Source organism: Podarcis cretensis (assembly GCF_951804945.1).
Source record: "Podarcis cretensis genome assembly, chromosome: 9".
In the NCBI taxonomy this organism is placed as follows: Eukaryota; Metazoa; Chordata; class Lepidosauria; order Squamata; family Lacertidae; genus Podarcis; species Podarcis cretensis.
The window spans coordinates 40,362,589-40,381,711 of record NC_137178.1 but is presented as its reverse complement, the minus strand read 5'-3'; the positions used below and the strand labels follow the sequence as shown (position 1 = coordinate 40,381,711).

At 38.5% G+C, this 19,123-nt stretch overlaps 1 protein-coding gene across 1 annotated transcript in view; it reads left to right on the top strand.

The window, feature by feature from the left end:
* LRBA (LPS responsive beige-like anchor protein) overlaps positions 1–19,123 on the top strand; it is a 357,313-nt gene that overhangs the window by 24,239 nt on the left and 313,951 nt on the right. Inside the window, 9 exon segments of the mRNA XM_079990486.1 lie at positions 10,984–11,215; positions 11,356–11,456; positions 12,066–12,161; positions 13,908–14,029; positions 14,152–14,278; positions 15,284–15,403; positions 16,878–17,024; positions 17,565–17,762; positions 18,222–18,355. Of these exon segments, the coding sequence (XP_079846612.1) occupies positions 10,984–11,215; positions 11,356–11,456; positions 12,066–12,161; positions 13,908–14,029; positions 14,152–14,278; positions 15,284–15,403; positions 16,878–17,024; positions 17,565–17,762; positions 18,222–18,355 (1,277 nt within the window).

Sequence of the window (19,123 nt, the reverse complement as noted above, 5' to 3'; positions counted from 1 at the left end):
AATATTTTTGTGTTTAAATGGGAGGGAATTGTTCCAAAACCAAATTCTAAGGCTGTGTATTCATCTGTAATGCAGTGTACGCACCTAAACCTATAAGCAGGGTGTGTGTGTGTGTGAGAGAGAGAGAGAGAGAGAAAGAAAGAAGAGTGAGTGAGTGAGTGGCTTCATTTTTCCACACAATGATCTCAGATATTGCAGCTACAGCTGCAGTCTCTTCCTTTTTTGCCCACCTAATATCCTGTGTTGTATTATAGCCTAAGACAATTGTGCTGACCCCTAATTCAGAATTACTAAACCTTACATTTTCTTGCCTTTGTTGATACTGGACCATATTTTGTGTGGCACTTAGTGGAGTGCTTTCCACTGTATAGACCAGGGGTAGGCAAACTAAGGCCCAGGGGCCAGATGCGGCCCAATCGCCTTCTAAATCCGGCCCGTGGACACTCCGGGAATCAGCATGTTTTTACACGAGTAGAATGTGTCCCTTTACTTAAAATGCATCTCTGGGTTATTTGTGGGGCCTGTCTGGTGTTTTTACATGAGTAGAATGTGTGCTTTTATTTAAAATGCATCTCTGGGTTATTTGTGGGGCATAGGAATTTGTTCCATTTCCCCACCACCACATGGTCTGAGGGACGGTGGACCGGCCAACGGATGAAAAAGTTTGCTCACCCCTGGTATAGACTGCAGACAGTGAATGCCCCTATAATCTCCTCTCCTGTGCTGGTATTGGAACAGTATGCTGAGTAAAACATCCTGCACAGTATATTTCTTCTCTGTATGGTGTCAAATGCACTAAGTACTGTACCCCCCCTTTCTCTCTCTCTCTCTTTGCAATAGCTGAGCAAGCTTACTTTGTGCTAATATTGAATTGGGGAAAGGATAATTAGTAACCATTGCTTTGCTTGTTTATATACTAAACAAATATTGGTTATTCTGCTCATGATGGGCTCTTTTTAATCCTTAAACATTGCAGCTACTGTTTTCCCTTTAGGCCTGATGATCCCTTTTCAAATGCCTGCGGTTTAAAGTGTGTCTATGACTGAGAAGTGCGCATCAAAGGCTCATCACCAGTTACTCATCACCACTACTTCAGACCTTCCCATATTCAGTGCAAATGTCCAAAGGGTTTTTAAGCACGTTCCAGTGAATGTGCTTAGAATTCCTCTTCATAGCTTTGCAGTGAAATAAAGAATCCCTGAAGTGCAGTTGGTATGGGGTGGGAAATATATTGTATGTTGCAGGGCGCATGTTCACCCCACCCTCATTTTGCAGCCTATATGTCATGCATTTGCCACCCCCCAACACTTGAAAATGACTTTTTACCTTGTAAAGGAGGTCAAACAATATAAAAACAAACAATAAGTTCCAACCAAAATAATTTCAATCCCCAAATGTTCTTTTGAGAAGCCATGTAACCAATGACTATAACCAATATATAGAGAGGCAGATTTTAAAAATATATCTCTTCATCAGTTCATTCTGGGGAAGCTGTGGAAATGTGGCTTGGATTGTGACAGATCTTGAAATTTACTCTGGACTAGGCAGAAGTCATCATGGTCAAACTGTTCTAGATTAGGGCTGTACATCCCCTAGGAGGATCATATTCACAGCTTGACAGTGTTTCTTGATGGCCAATGGAACTTTTACTCAGCATTAGCCGTGCCTATACTTGGAGGGTGTAGATAAGGACCATGGTCACAGATCCCTTAATTACATCTAGATTGGATTCTGTAACACATTAAAGGGGCTGATCCATGAATATTGTTCGAAAATGTCAGCTGATTCAAAATGCTGTTGTGAGTTCTGACTATTGCCAAATTTGGGGGCCATGTTATTTCCTCATTGTACCAGCTGCATTGACAACTAGTTCTTAATTTAATGTGCTGTTGTTACTTTTAAAGCTCTAAATGGTTTAGGATCCCAGTAGCTAAAGGACTGCTTCCCGATGTATAAATTTGCCCAGTACTTTGGATTGTCTTCTAGTGAGACTTTCCTGGCATCCCTTTTATGGTTACACAGTGGAAAATATATTGAGCAGCACAGTCCACATCACCTTACTTTCTTTTTAATTTGGGAAAAATGTGCATTGAGTTCTGAGCCATCTAGTATTGTTTGTATGCAAATGTCTTAAACACTAGGCAATTAAAATATGTATTGTACCTTTTTTTAAAAGAATACAAAGCAAAATGTTTCCTTCTTCTCTGGTTAGCTATGGACAACATAATCTAAGTATATCTATAAATATGTTTTTTCTTTATTCCTTGCAAAGCATTTGGATGACAAATGCATGGAAGTTAAACAAATGTGTGATAACCAAGTTGACTATTTGGTAAATAGGTGACTGGCTTCATACAAAAACACATTTGCAGATTACACAATTATCTACAGAAAAGTTCTGGTATCCCAAATGTTGGTAAATGTAAAAGAATGAAAGCTAGCAAAAGTAGCATGTCTGAACAGCTTGTCACCCACAAAATGAAATGCAACCCACCAGCTATATATGGCTGTCACCAGGGAAACCTCCAGTTATTACTCCATGGCTGGCAGGGGGATTATCAATCACTTGGCAGGCCACAGTGCACAGCTAGCTAACTTTATTGGCTTGGTGGGTCACAGTTTGTGCAGGTCTACAGTTGGTGGGCCACAGTTTGTCAGTGTTTTGAGTACCTTGTTAAGGGCCTATCCGAAGCATATTTGTGGTGATCAGTTGATATTTTCCTCCTGCGTTTCATTCCATTCTGTCTTTCTTATACTCATTTGTGTGTGGGACCTTCAGAACATTAGTGTGAGAGAAAACGCACACTATGGAAGTGTGTAGATTGGTGTAGTCCTACTAAGTACAGGTGTTATGGTCCTTCCCAATTATTTTATTGTATGCTGTTTGTTGCCATGTATCTTATACAAAACTAGAATTCTTGCACAAATGGTTTGTCAAAGCCTGACAATTTGGAATATATGCAGTGGCACCTCCATCACAATGGATCACAGGATGATAAAATAGTCATTAAAAACAAGCCATTCTCTGTATCCCTCTTAGAAAGAACATTGGGGGAAATGTTATTGTAAGCCTCATCATTTGAGAAAACAAAACAAGGAAATTTTGGAGAAGAAATACCTATTTGTTATTTTAAAATTCATAAAACTGCCATTAATTCAATGTAGACACTGGCTGAAAAAAACACTTTAAACTTTTGTACCTTGAGGTTGTTTTTTTTAATGAATGGATATCTTTCCCATTTAAAGAATCAGGAATCTCTGAGTGTGAATTTTCAATTAAGTGGTTTGTCTACCTTCGCCAGTTATTTCATTCAAGCATCTCATGTGGCAGGTCTTTTTGAAGGTCATCCTCTTTCAGTAAAATCATATTACATTGGGTTTTATCCAGTTGTGCACTAGCAAGTTTCTAGAGGTATAACAGGAGTTCTATTTGCGTGTCAAGACCCTGAAGCCAACCCCCCATTAGAATAAAGAAATTCACACAGACACAGATTTTTTGTTTAAGGTTATTGGGCAAATTTTGGCGACAGCTTTATTGATTACAGGAAATGTGAGTGGTATTGGCTTAGGCATTGGCAAAAGATTATATTGGACTCCTGCCCCCTTTGCAGGAAGTCTGTAAGGGTAAACCACCCAAAGGGGAGCTGCTTCGGGGGAACCCGCCTGCATCTCCCCCGGTGTTCCCAGAGGCCTGACATGGCCCTAGCCCCTCAAGCGGACTTTGGACAGGATCCAGGCCCCAGATTACTTTAACAGAATACCCTTGGACAATGGAAGGGCAGGCGATGGCCGACCTCCCCCTCCCCCACTCAACAATAAGCCAATGCCTAACTGCCAAACCTTACAAAGTTGTGATGATTGCTAAGAGTTAGGTGAAAACCAAGTGGCCAGTGCCAATTTGCCAGATGGAAGAATTCCTACCTGGTCCCTGTCCAAGACTGGCAACCAACCCAAAGTTCAAAGCAAGGCCAGAGGACACCTAAATTAAAGGGAGTGTGGGCGGATGTTCGGCAGCGCGAAGCAGGTGCTTGGCACACGTCGCCCTGCCGCTTTTATACTCCCCCCCCCTACCATGATCACCCCACTCAAATTGATTATGTGATAGCCCTGGGTAATTGTTGTGCCACCCTGTGGTGAGGGTAATGGCTCCACCCATGCTAGGGTGGGGGGACTGGGTTGAGGGCCTGCCCGCAACCAGGACCATCTATTAAGATGATCCCACTTCCTCTTCTCCCCCTGGAGCTGATTTTGAGGTTGCATGGGAGGCTGGAGGGGACAGGAGAGGAAGAGGAAGGCTTGTGGCTTGCATGGAAGCTTGTTGCACCAGGCAGAGTTGCGGGGTTGGATATGGCTCACAAACTTTAATAGGCTTTGGTCGAACAGTATTGTTTCTGCTGAATATAAATTTTAAGGTCACTTTAGGGTAGCCCATTGGTTACCTCTTCTTCAGGAAAGTTGCTAAAAGAGATCATGACAGTTGTTATCTTGAGGAAATGTCCACTGTTTGCTTTCAGCCTTTGTTACTTCCAAGTTTGATTATTGCTATTCATTTCTAGGGGCCGTATCGCTATATTTTCTTTTTGTCCATTATTATGTAGGTGGCGCTAAAGGTTAAAGCCTCAGCGCCTAGGACTTGCCGATCGAAAGGTTGGCGGTTCGAATCCCTGCGGCGGGGTGCGCTCCCGCTGCTCGGTCCCAGCGCCTGCCAACCTAGCAGTTCGAAAGCACCTCTGGGTGCAAGTAGATAAATAGGGACCGCTTACCAGCGGGAAGGTAAACGGCGTTTCCGTGTGCGGCTCTGGCTCGCCAGAGCAGCGATGTCACGCTGGCCACGTGACCCGGAAGTGTCTCCGGACAGCGCTGGCCCCTGGCCTCTTAAGTGAGATGGGCGCACAACCCCAGAGTCTGTCAAGACTGGCCCGTACGGGCAGGGCTACCTTTACCTTTACCTTTAATGAAATGTTGAGAAACCTCTATGAGTAGGCCTGTAAATTGATGTGGTGTACTAACAAATAGCTTCCATATATTCCTAGAGTGAAATGAACAGTAGAGAAACTAAAATAAGCAATACAGTACAGGTTTTTTTTTTTTTTTTGCTATGTGACTTTCATGTTACACAGAGTTTAAATTTAGAGTTATGTAACTTGAACTGCCTTTCTAGTAGATGTCATACAGTGATGGATTTCTGATTTTGAAAATATGTCACAACCATAAATCAGTAGTTTGCGAAGATTGCGCTAGCAAGCTATTAAAGAACATGGCGGTATTTACTATAGGTAAATGCAAATTTTTAAAGGACCTCTGTATCATAGTTTAAGTGATTTATTGGCTTTCAGTGCTCATGTATGAATCAGTGATGTAATGGATTTTGGAAATCTCATTTCCTATAGGAAGGCACATACTTTGCATATGACTTTAGGCAAGAATTTTACCTTGATGTACTTACGTCTGGATTAAACTAAGGTTACGAATTTGGTTATTTTGTGAGAGTGGGTTTTATATGTAGGGTGGTTCAATGTGGAAATTTGAATAGAAGGATAATGGATATATTTAATATAACAGCTTAACGTAGGATATTAAAATTACATCAAATTTAAGTAGCTTTTACTTCAGTCTCTGTAGTTGACTTGAAGCCTAAGACAAGGGAACAGAAGTGTGCTGCTGCAACATGGCTTCCTATTGCAGTCTCCTGCACCTTCTGAAAAACTCCTCTTAAAGATTGGGTGACCTTTGGGAACCACGTGATAAGAGGGCACAGGGCAAATCAATGAAAATCAATGCTTTCCACTCATGCAATAGAACCGTTTTTTGGATCCAATTTCCAGAAGGATAGACATGTTCAATCTGCTGCAGCAAAATCAACGAAGAGTCTTAAGGTACCTTCAAAGATATGCCATAAGCTTTTATGAATGAGAGTTGGCTTCATCAGATATGTTTAAAATAAATGTGACTATTGTGTTGTTTCAGACTTAACACTAAACCAAGATTTGACACTACGTAAATGAATCTGTGTCTTACGCTCCCTTCTCTTGCCCACTAGTCTCACATACCCTGCTTTCCCCTCTTCATTTTGATTTTAACAAACCATGCATAGGGCTGCTGTTATATCTGAAGTGGGCAAACCATGGTTTGGGCAAACCCTAGGGTGTCTGAAAGCTAGAGTTGCCCGGTTTATTGGTGATCTTGAGAATTTTGGTTGTTTCTATGGTTTGTTATTCTAATTCTGTTATCCCTATGCTTTCTGTGTAAGATGATGGGGAAGGAGAAAGAAAACTGAGAGGAGAAATCAGAATACAATAGGTTGAAGAAAGCACAATGTGCAGTCTTCAATAATTTGTGTGCAGCCAGACCATACTTTGTATTTAAGTCTGAGCCAGCTGGTATGAAAATTAACTTTCATTAATATCAGCTAGGTTGTCACTTTTCTGTCTTTCTTTTAACTAGACATTCTGCAGCTTGCAGTGATTGCCTTGTATCTTGGATTAGGAAAGTTAAGATTGGCCAGCAGTCATAGATGTTAGTATTTATCATAGTGTATGCACCTTTTATGGTCTGAAACATTTGTATCTTCCAGCATTTAAACCTGACATGTGAAAAACCCAGTGAGCCTTGGGCATGTCTTGTCTTGCAGTTTACATAACTATGATCTGGGTAGCAATACATAATTTTTTAATGCCAACCAGTCACTTGCTGTTTCATTCTAGTTTCAAGGTGAAATTTGACTGTGTGCATTATGCATATAGAAAGTTGTATTTGGAAAACATTTATGTATATTAAATTCTTTATTATCAATAAGGAAAAGTTTACGGTGTATAACATAGTACCTCTGCAGTGTTTTAAAATGTAGGGTGTTTTTTATACAACTTGTGTTGTGTGTTTCTGTTCGCCTCTGCGTATATTATTGAACTTTGTGTGCTTTTTTAAAGAGAAAGTTTCAAATTGTTTTTAAGTCTCCATGCCCCAGTCTGGGTAACTAAAGGAACCTAAATTGGTATCTTCAAACAATGTAAATGACATCGTTATTTACTCTGTTATTTCAGAATAAGCACACTAATTCTCATAATAGTTTATTTCAGTGGGGTTTTCTTCTAGACCAGTGTACTTAGAACAGTTGCACCTTCCTTCAGCTCATACCTTAAATATATCAAATAAATATGTCTTAGATTGACTGGAGTTCACTTTCAGACAGGTTTTTGTTTGTAATTAATGTCACATTATCACAGTAGCTGTCATTAATTTAAAATCCTGTGACTGATATTTTGAACTCATAAACTGTTAATTAATAATGTAGATAGAGCTAGATTGGTTTCTAGCTCTTAACTTGCCTAATTTTGCCTAACCATTATTTTGGTATATACCAGTAATGATATTAGGTGTAAAGAAATCTCCCTGGATACTAGAGATTTTGGAGGGGGTGGAATTGGGGCTGAGACCCATAATCTACAAATGTAAACTACAAAAGGTTGTCATTGCTTCTTGAATTCATGCAGGTATTGATATATTTATGACTTATTTAAATTTACGAATAGCCAAGGCAAATATTAAAATGAAATGTAAAACTTATGAAGATGTATTTGAATGCTTCAAATGTGTTGCTTTAAAATCACTGCTGTATGCTTACACATTATACCACAATCTAGAGAGCGAAAATATTATGCCACCCTGTGGGTTGTTATAAAGATTGTTTATGAAGTTGAGCCTAAGACTTAAAATACATTGAATCAGGGAGTTCTGAAAAATGAACTGCATGACACGGGAGACCAAATCATGCTAAAGTGCAGGGAAAGACTATACATCAGTTCAAAGGCTACATTATTCAAAAAAATACAACCATAAAAAAGGTAATAAGATTACATCCTCACACTTCATGGCTAGTAAGGTGCATTAGGCTGCTCAGATATTCATAACTTACTGTGACATTTCGCGAGATTACATTTTGCTCTGCACAGCCATTACTGCAGCTCAGATAATAACTAGCCAGTGTACGGACCAGGATTACGATCCCTGTCTTTGGCAACAAATTTGTGTCTTGAAGGTTGATCAGTCTCAAATTGCCATTAGAAAGGGTTAATATGACATACTGTATAGGTGTGCACTTACGTGCATCTATAATATTTTTGCATATTAACAGTATATCAAATTCACTACAAATTGCATGTAACTGTTTCCCATATTTTCTTAAAGTAATTTCATAAAACACTTAAATGAGGGAGATTTAAGTCTAGTGTCTGGTCCTAGGAGTGTTCTACTTCTAATGCTGCTGAATTATTTGTGTTTTGCAGATTAGATAGGAAAACTAATTTGTCAACTTCTTGGATGGGTAGTTACTGACAATAGTACATGTAGCCAAAAGTGAAAGATGGGTAGTAGAGAATTGAGGTGAAGGTGAGGTCATTTTAGTTAACAGCAGAATGTATGGCCTGTAAAGTGTTGGCATGGTAGTTGATGGTCACTTAAAACCAAATACATTAACTCATAGAAATGAACTTTAAGAAGCTAGTGAGCCAGGGATTTTTTCCCTAACAACTTTGCACTGTGCTTGACATTGGCAGAAAAGCTGGATAATTCCATCGTTGGTTCATAAGCATAAAATCATACATGGCTTCCTTAAATTTTTTGCTTTCAAGATGTTGGCAGTTCTTTGCATGAGTCTGCCTTTCTACTGAGCCCAAGTACTTGACTGTTGCTGTTGCATGCATAAAACGGTAAGGGTAGGTTTTCTAGCCAGAAAACCAACATTACTTTGTTATTACTTGTGACATGGCAGCAATATGTCAGTCAGGAGTTGCCCTCTGATCTGGGCACTACAATGGAAGGTAGTGAAAGTAGTCCTTTAGTTTTACTGCAAACCCTCCTAGGATTTATAGGTAAAAAAATAGCTTTAAATTGTGCCTGGACGCTGTTGCACGATGTGTGTCTATTGACCATCCCTGCTAGGAACCTTCACTATCAGCAGCTTTCAAACACACCCCTAGGACTGACCCTCTCACCACTAGGCCAAAAGGTCTAGCCGGCCACATTCCAATTCCGTTCATTTTTTGACATTCACTACTGCTGCTAATGGAGGCGGAAGAAAGTTATCACCTGCTACAAGTTGTTACCTGTGCCATTCTTCCTTCATTTCATTAATGAAATAAGAGCGAAAGAGGAGAAATATTTAAAGTGTTATTTATTTATTTATTTATTTATTTATTTATTTATTTATTTATTCATTCATTCATTCATTCTTTTCCATTATACGTGTATTCTGTTTAGGAATCTCAGATACACTCACTATAGCTTTCTAATCTTGAGGTGCATGACATTGTTGCTGATTTATGTTAAGAATGCTGAAAAATGTGCTTCCCAACATGTATATCTCTAACACTTCAGATCTTGAGTAATGAGTGGGAGCTGCTGGGATTCAGGGAAAAGCCAGGAAGAGTGACTGTTTTGGCAAATCTTATATCTGAATGAATATATTTTTAATGAAAAAATCCTATCTGATTAGTTTCTGTTTAGTAATAGATCTCTGCTGCTAACCCTCATATACCCAAGGGGTGTCATTCACTGAATTAAATACAGCTCTTGTGTGATAAACCCTGTCATCAGACGAGCTGGCAGGTGACATTGCAGGCTGGGTATTATGAGGCACTACTCTTGATGATCTGTTGAAGAAACCACCAAGTGCTATGTAAAAGAACATAGCTAAGCAAGCCGGGAGTATAAATACACGGGCAGCAGTAGACTGGAGTCAGTACAATGGGGCAGTGAGAGCAGAAGAGCAATGTGTATAGGATTGTTGTATGTTTACTTGTCAGTAGAGTCCCACACAGATAAGCGCGCATAGGATTGCAGCCTTAGTCACGTTAGTCCCCTCAAAATAAGTGCAATGATCACTTTCCTATCCAATTCAATGGAACTTAAGTTTGGAGTAGCAATTGGGGATTCACCTGCCAGCTCAACCACAATATACAGCAACAAAACCAGGAACTTGTGATCTTTCTAACTAAGGCCTCATTTCATACAAAAATGTGGTACTATTCTGAATTCCTAAACATTTTAAAAAGTAATCTGTTCATGCCAATGCACATAAAGTCCATCATTATTATATCTAACTCTGAAGGTATAGTACAGTGTTTTTAACCTAGTTTCAGTGGTGAGAGAAAAGACATTACAGGTGCACCAGGCATTTGTCTAGGCAGATGGACAGCAGTCTACCCATAGAGAACAAATGGAAGAATATACTCAGAATACAAGTTCAACAGAGCCAGGTCTACCCACAAATGATAGTCCTATTATCTGATGCCAGTTAGGTTTGTTTGTTTGTAGCATTCACCCTCTCACCCTCAAAATTCCTGTGGACAGCTGTGGTAACCTACTGGTCATGTGTCAAAAGGAATGTTTCTAAAATTGCTCCTTGGAAAACAGTATTTGGGATCATATTTCTTACTCCGACATTGGCTTCCTATATACATTGATCATATACACTGATGCCTGTTGCTAGATTGTTAACGTAAAACGATGGAAACACATGCAAATATAAGACCCATTGGACTCAATGAGTTGGATTTAAAACTAAGTGCATGTAATAGGGAGATTCTTGAAAACTGGGCAGAAGCAACTTCTTCAAGCAGGAGCTTCACTCATGGAAGGTGCCATGCCCAGTTTTTTGTGGGGGGTGCTCACCTCATGTAGTAGAGCCCCTATTCCTCAGTGGAGCATTCTTGAGGACCTGGGGAATGCTGCCATAGGGATGAGGGATGGCTAGCTTCCACCCACCCCATTATGTGCATATAATTCTGGATTCCACCCAGTAACACTTATTTCTAATTCGGCCTGCACTTATTTGATTGTGCAATCTAAAGTTTCTAGTGGTCTCTTCTCATATCCTTACTGTGTATCCCCAGAGAAGGAATGCTGCTATTGTATGTTGTAAATCTTTTAAACATATAATTCTGGAGATAGAGAAAATCACTAATGTCTATTCTTTTCAAATTGAAGCTTGTAGGAGGTCACTTTGATCTGGAAATGAACTTTATTATACAAGATGGAGAGAGTATTACTTGCATGGTGGACTTGTTGGATAAATGTGATGTCACTTGCCAAGCTGAGGTATGGAGCATGTTTACAGCCATCTTGAAGAAAAGTATACGAAATCTCCAAATTTGCACAGAAGTGGGTCTTGTTGAGCACGTGCTCCAGAGGATTGATAAAGCTGACAATATGATTGCAGGTATGAATTTCCAGTAAGCCTAAAACTGGAAGTAACTGTGGTAGTGTCTTTAATTGACATAGAATCCTTTTTATAACATTTTTTGCTGGTAAAATAAAAAGTTGGTTATTAATCTAAATCTAATAATTTGCTTTTCTTAGATCTCCTAGTTGATATGCTGGGAGTATTAGCAAGCTACAGTGTGACAGTTCGGGAGTTAAAGCTGTACTTCAGCAAACTTCAGGGAGACAAAGGAAAATGGGTAAGTAGAACACTCCGCATTAGCCAAAAAAGAGAGAAAAGATGTTTATTTCACTGAAACTGATTTCATTGACTTCATACATTGATTTCATACATAAAGTTAATGAAAAGATTTGAACTTAGATGGAAGGCTGTGACCAGGCCAGCATGTGGTTGTGTGACCTGTACTTGTTTGGAATTTTGTTGTTGTTGTTGTTGTTAATTGAACATGCAGTTTAACATGTTCACTCAAGCACCAAAATCCCTGAAATGACAGCTCTTAAGGGCCCATACCCTTAACAGACATGTTATTTAGGCAACATTTGTATGACATGGTATGGTGCCCTATCATGTGGTTAGTTCACTACCTTGGCACTGGATGGCAGAGGGGTGGGCATAAGTCTCATATTCTGCATTGTAAGAACTCAACTTGCAACCAATACCATCCACTCAGAATGATGGTTCTAGATATCCAAGGCAAATAGGATTTATGAGATAATTTGTGTATGATAGCATTATTGTAATGTGCAAGTCAGCAGAAGTGTTGTCTAAAGTTCATAGTTAATGTTCAATCGTTTTGCTGAATTTTGTATTCAAATACTAAATACATGAGAAATCGTTCTTTAAATAGCCACCACATGCTGGAAAGCTGTTGTCTGTGTTAAAGCACATGCCTCAGAAGTATGGTCCTGATGCCTTCTTCAACTTTCCAGGAAAAAGTGCTGCAGTAAGTAGTTATTTCCCCTATGTTTCTATTCTTTTTTGCTTTAATTTATGTGTTTTGGTTGTTTTTCCTACATGCTTTCATTAGGCTCCTTTAGTTCTAAGCACACTCAAATACAAGGCAGTAAAAATAACACAAATCTGCCCTCCTTCCACTCCCAGGTTTTAGAAACTTGAACATACACACATGCACATGAATGTTAAATTTTTAATGTTCTTGATAAACATTTTATTGCTCAAGTATTTGTTTCTCTATGATAGTGGTTTGCTAATACCATCCTACTATAAAGGCTGCTGTCCATTAACTGATGAAAACTCAGTTTATTGTATTGAAGTGTTTTAAATGTAATGGCTTATAAGAACCTCATGGGTGGTTTGCCTAATTAAATGAACCTCATTTCAAGTCTCAGTAAGCAATGCTTTGAAAACACTTTGATGGGAATATTGCAACCATTGTTGTAGCTTTTAAAAATATTTTCAGAATGAGATTATTTTACTGTACTGTACTGTACCGGAGGGTGTTTGTGTGTGTGTGTGTTGCCTTTGCTGTTTCTTTGTGCTTCTTGATAACTTGACCAAGATAACTCTGCTTTGATGAGCAATATTTTCCTGGCCAAATTCCTAGGGAAGCTGCCTTTTAAAGGTGTTCTTAAAAAGAGCACGCTTTGCACTAGGGTGCATCTTACACTTATTAGAGTAAGTGGCTTGTTTAGATAGTTTGCCAAGTTGCTAAGGTGGTTCTTCACTCCTGCCACGATTTGATAACAGGTAGATCTTCAGTGCCTTTCAAAAGGCCTGGAATATGGTAGTCTGGAGGTCAAATGTTAATGAATTCCAGAACCATGCTGTGTTTTGTGCTGCTCCCTTAATTACTTCATGGCTTTTTAAATCATAACAAAAAAACTTATTAAAAAGTAAAAATAAAAATTGTACAATAGTTATTTTTATCCTTATGGACTGACTTCATGGATCACATTGAAATAAAGGAATAACAATATAAAAGCATTGTAATATATATTGAACTGCAACATACAAATATTTCTAATTTTTGATAAGTGTATAAATAAAACATACAAACTGATCTTACTAAGGATGAAATATATTAAGGAATAGTGTTTAGGTTAAAATGTTTTGCCCTCATGTACTTCAAGGAATGTTTTCCTCAGACATGTGAGTGGGTTACTGATATATCCTCTCTAGAAGATTTATGGTATTGTGTTTGGGCAGGAATAGCGACAGAGTTTAGCAATGTAATGCAAAGTCTGCTGATATTCAGGTTCTTTGATGTTTGTGTTCATTTGTATCGATAATGTTGTCAGCATCTTTAAACCACAGAGTTACAGAAATCTTTCAGAAAACTATTTTTTGATTCCAAGATTTGTCCTTGCAGCTTCCCCCTTAACAAAGGCAAATACCTTCATGTCTGAGCTATCTTTCAGGCTAAAATAAAAAAGCACTTCTATTTGCAGCAAGTGTTGCCATCATTTGGGACAAAGGGGGACTTCTAGTTCTAGGATTGGGTATCATATGTAATAATTGTGACTATTTTAAAGATTTTTTTTTCCATGTGGAAGAGCCGAAATATATTTTTGTCTTACTATGATTTAAATGTGAAGAGGCAAACTTTGGTACCAATACCGTCACATCTAAAATTGTATACACTTTTCCTTTGCATGCTTTCTGATTGTACAAATCAAATGACTTGCTCTGAAGTACCTCACTGCTTTATATAAACCTGTTTTTGTTCTAGGCTATTGCCTTACCTCCCATAGCCAAATGGCCCTACCAGAATGGATTTACTTTTCATACTTGGTTAAGAATGGATCCTGTAAATAATATCAATGTAGACAAGGATAAGCCTTACTTATATTGGTATGTATGCATTATTATGTCTTCTGAAATGTGTTTCATCTATGTCTACTTTTAAAGATTGCTCTCACCAACTACCTGTGAATAAATGGTGAATTTAACCATTTTAAAATAAATTGTTTCAGTTTTCGAACAAGCAAAGGACTCGGGTATTCTGCTCATTTCGTTGGAGGCTGTTTGGTTGTGACCTCAATTAAATCAAAAGGAAAAGGCTTTCAGCACTGTGTGAAATTTGATTTCAAGCCACAAAAGGTGAGTTCAGATGTGTTGTCCTGCAAATGCCCATTAAATGCATGCCATTAGACATTAGGTTTAAGTCTCTGCTCTACAGGAATTAATGGCCATTGGCTCTAGTGGTGTTATGATAACATTTGTTGTCATCTGGATGTTCTGAAATTTGGCTTTGAGGAGAGAAAAGAGAAAATTCTGGCATATGAGTTTAGTTTACAGTTAAAGGAAAGGAAAGGTCTCTAAATGTGGTATAAAAATGTCGTTTAAAAGTAATAATCTAGAGTGCAGGTTTTCTGTGTGCTTTACTTTTTCATATGGCAACCTTGCTGTGTTCTTTTTATGCAGAATATTCAAGTTGAAAGGAATTTGCAGCTGTTGATTAATTCTGAAGTTTTCTAGTTAGGCAAGCACTTAAGTTTGAAGGGGTTTACCTCCTTGTAAATACTAGCTGTTACCACAGCACAGCTAGATACACTGGTGAAACTATTCAGGGGAAGATTATAAGAGTAATGCCCCCCCAAAATGAATCAGTTTTGGATGTGTTGGTTTGGTTTATGGTCATTATATTTTAAGCATTTTGGCGACAATTTTGCTGCTTATTCTAATGAGGATGGCCATATGTCCTACTTTGCAGAGGACAGTATTCTGCCCTTGTAAGGGGAGGGCAGCCTTCTGTTTGAGGACTGTACCATCCAAACCTGATTCAAGATAAGAAACCTTAAAAAGAGAGATTGGGGCTGTGACATTGTCCAATGCTTTGCAGACTTGAACAGCAACCTAGGTCACCTGATGCCTTCTAAATTATGGTGAGATGTATTTCTAATTAAATTACAGCAATTATTTTAGAATTGACACACACATATAAATTACCATATGCAAACTTTGTGTCTTCTTTTATCTCCCTTGTTTTGGAAGTGTGTGTGATGCCAATTCTCTCTATATTTTTCTAACTAATGCACAATTTTCAACAGGTGAAAAAAAAAACTTCTTTAAATTTAGTTTAACATTTCTAAATTTCTTATGTAGTGGTACATGGTTACTATAGTGCATATCTATAACCGTTGGAAGAACAGTGAACTCAGATGTTATGTGAATGGGGAACTTGCATCTTATGGAGAGATAACATGGTTTGTCAATACCAGTGACGTAAGTAACTTGTTACACCAAAAGGTGTCCCTCTCTTTCTTTTTGATGCTTAATTTGAGGTAGAATGTATAAATGGGAATTAAAAAAATAAATCCCTCGCTTAGGGATTCTGCAAAGTGCCAACACTTGGATAATTAGCAGGTCTTGCAAAGCCCAATGCAATACCCAACGATCAGATGATCAGTACTTTGAGGGCTGTGTCTTTGCCCTCAGAGTTTTATTTTAAATTGTGTGAGCATATATTAGTCACATGATATCAAATGTGGTGGGTCACCGGGAGCGGTGTGTCCCATTTCACCGCATGAGGCAAAACAGGAAGTACCACTCTGCCCTGCTGCTGCTGATTCCTGCCCCACTGCCAGTGGAGAAGCAGTACAATCAGCATGGAAATTGGTGAGATCTTGCCCAAAATTGGCACTGATGCCAGTGGAAGTGGCAGGGAAGGCAGGGTGTCCACAGGGGCGCCTCCTGAAGAGGCAGCCTTGCCCCAGCTAATGGCTGAGCTGGTACTGTTGGTGACCCTCATATGTCATCCTTAGCCCTCCAAAGGTGGAGGAAGTTAGCAATACTGCCCACTGGCCAGATTCTGTTCTCCACCCCTATTCTGCCAGTTCTTCATATCTCCAGTTTTGACTACATCAATCTGCCTGGTGCTTTAATCTGCCTTCGTGATCTTGCATATGAGCACTAAGTTGTCTCCCCTAAATAAACACCTCTTCCATTGTTTACTTTTGTCTGGTCCCAGTCACTGAAGTGAATTACCACATTTATTCACCCATAAATATGTATTGAAGTTGTAGGGATGATATGCTGTTTCATAATATGCAGGCAAAAGCAGGTAAAATTGTGGTTGCATGACACAAAGTTAATGTCTACATCCTGGAAATATGAAAGATTGCCCTGGATATTTTAAGAATTGCTACAGTGTATTTTGTGTCTAAAATGATAAAAAAGTCAGTATAGTCTGTTACAAATGGCAGCAGCTCTTTAAAACCTTAGGCAGAGGTCTTTCCTGTTAAGTTGAGATAATTTTAAATAAAAATGCCAGGGATTGAAACTTGGACTTCTCATATACAAAGCATATGCTCTACGCTGGAATCAAACTTACCCATCACATTGTACTTAATAGTCAAATGTGAAGAGGGATGGAGAATTAACCATGATCAAATATAATTTTGCAGGCTATATCTTATAGCCCTAATGGATTAGATCATAGATGTGCACATGAGCACAGGGGACTTTCCCCTTGACTTCTGTGTCAGTTGGGTTTTCACATGCACACCTCATATAACCTACATGATGTTGATGTGAATGGGTACATCCCTTCTCTGCCACAGTGCCTGGTATTCATGTATGTGTATCAAAGCCATACATCATATTGAAACTTGGATGTATATTCTTACCTTCCAAAAGAGAACCACACTAATATAGATCCCATTTATATTATTCCTTAATATTTTTTTCTCTTTCCTAGACATTTGATAAATGTTTCCTGGGTTCTTCAGAAACAGCAGATGCCAATCGAGTGTTTTGTGGCCAGATGACAGCTGTCTATCTTTTCAGTGAGGCTCTCAATGCTGCTCAGATTTTTGCTATTTATCAGCTTGGTCTTGGATACAAGGTATTTATTGTCTCAATATAGTCTCAATACAATCTTACCGTATTCTGGTGTTTCTGGTTTCAGCAAAGAGCTAATACAGACACTTTAGTTTGTTATGCATTTTCCTTAAAAAGTTTTAAACTCTCCTATGAAAGTTATGTGTGGGTTGTCAAATATCTTGTTTTGCATTTGCACAAACCACCTGCAGAGCTATCAAGCTAAACTGCAAAACAGAAATAACTTTTTACATCCAAACCACTGTTATGAATATAAGCAAATAAGTTTTTATTCATGACTGTGTCTAAAGACACTATACTAGTCTTCTTTTCTGTTACAAAATAAGAAAAGCAAAATCTTTCATGCTTTAAAAGAAAACACTGTTTAAAACATATGTGTAGAAAATTAAAAGAACTACAATGACCTTGGACCACAAATTAATGAATTTTATTTAGAAAAATGCACCTCAGATCTCCATGGTTAAGCTGTCTTGAAATATTTCACATGTGGAAGTTTTATTTCCAACTGGATTCTCACCTACTTTACCTTTTGTTTCTATTCTAGGGAACTTTTAAATTCAAGGGAGAAAGTGACCTCTTCCTTGCTGACCATCACAAACTGTTACTGTATGACGGGAAACTTTCTAATTGTATTGCCTTTACGTACAATCCAAGGGCTACAGATGCACAGCTCTGCCTAGAATCATCACCCAAGGATAACCCTTCCATCTTTGTACATTCACCACATGCCCTCATGCTGCAGGTATTTTAGCATTGGTTTCAACTTCAAGGAGGAGTGGATTTCCTTTGTTTTCTTTCCCTTGGATACTTTTGTGTTCTGTTTGACTGTGAGTCCTTTAAAGCACTCAGGTCCATCTGTTTTGTTTATTTATTTAGATTTATAGCCTGCTCAGTCGCCAAATGTAGTTGTTTTGTAGAGTGCAGTCATAACGCTCTCTCTTCTGCCTTCCTCAAAGCTGAACAGGCCCAGTGCTTTGTATTTCTGATAGATTTTCCATTCCTGAAGTTGTTTTAACTGCTTTTCTTTTGAAGTTTATTGTCACACATCTTTAAGTTCCCCCACACTCTGTGTCATTTCAACAAGGTAACCGTTTAATTTTTAGAGATCCTATTGAAGCATTCAGGTCACATTTTGAATGCTTCAAAGTAGTTAAACAAATGCAATATCCATTTGTAATTTGTACAAACTTGGTATTAACAGGATGTAAAAGCAGTCATAACCCATTCAATCCAAAGTGCAATGCATTCAATTGGAGGAGTGCAGGTGCTTTTTCCTCTGTTTGCACAGCTGGACTATAGGCAATATTCATTGGATCAACCTGACACAACTGTTTGGTAAGACCTTTTATTTGCTCTTCAGATTGCCAATTTGTTTTGCGATGTCTATTGCATTCTAGAGAAACTAGCACTCTACAGTAGTATACAATTTCTTATGCCTGACCTTTCAGTTAGCCTATTAACTGTTATTCTGCCGTCTAAGTTGGGAGAAGTGTTTTCTAGATAGAGTAAGCTGACAATAAAATGCACACTAAATGATTGACATGCACATCTAAATATAGCCAAGGTGAAGATGTTGTGAGAGGAAGTTTCCCCTTATGGGGGGAAATTACCTCCAAATAATGCAATTATATTGCAGCATTGGGAACATTATTTATATTTTCAAGGTTAGATCATTTTAAATCTCTTGTGCAGAGAAGACCTTGAGATGAAGTCAAGATTACTGGCACCAGGTCTTCTACACAAATGTGTACATCATTCAGTAGCTATGTAATTTATGGAGTAGTGGGGATATGGAAAATCTCTTTCTCGAGGATGAATTCCTTCCTGTCAAGGGGGTGGGGGCTATTTTTTTACAGGGCTGCTGGTTCTAACCAAGGAGAGTTTATCTTCCTGGCCCAGTGCTTGATCAGTGAAAGATGTCTTGTATATCTAGACTACTTCAACTTCACTATGGGACTGTCAAAAGGAAAGGCTAGGTGTTTTCAGACGACTAATGATGATGTTTTGTGGTAAAAGCCATAAAAGGTGCCTGTATTATAATGTGTGTGTGTTTTATACAGTATCTTTCTCAAAGTATTGCTATTTCTATCTGTTGTAGAAAGA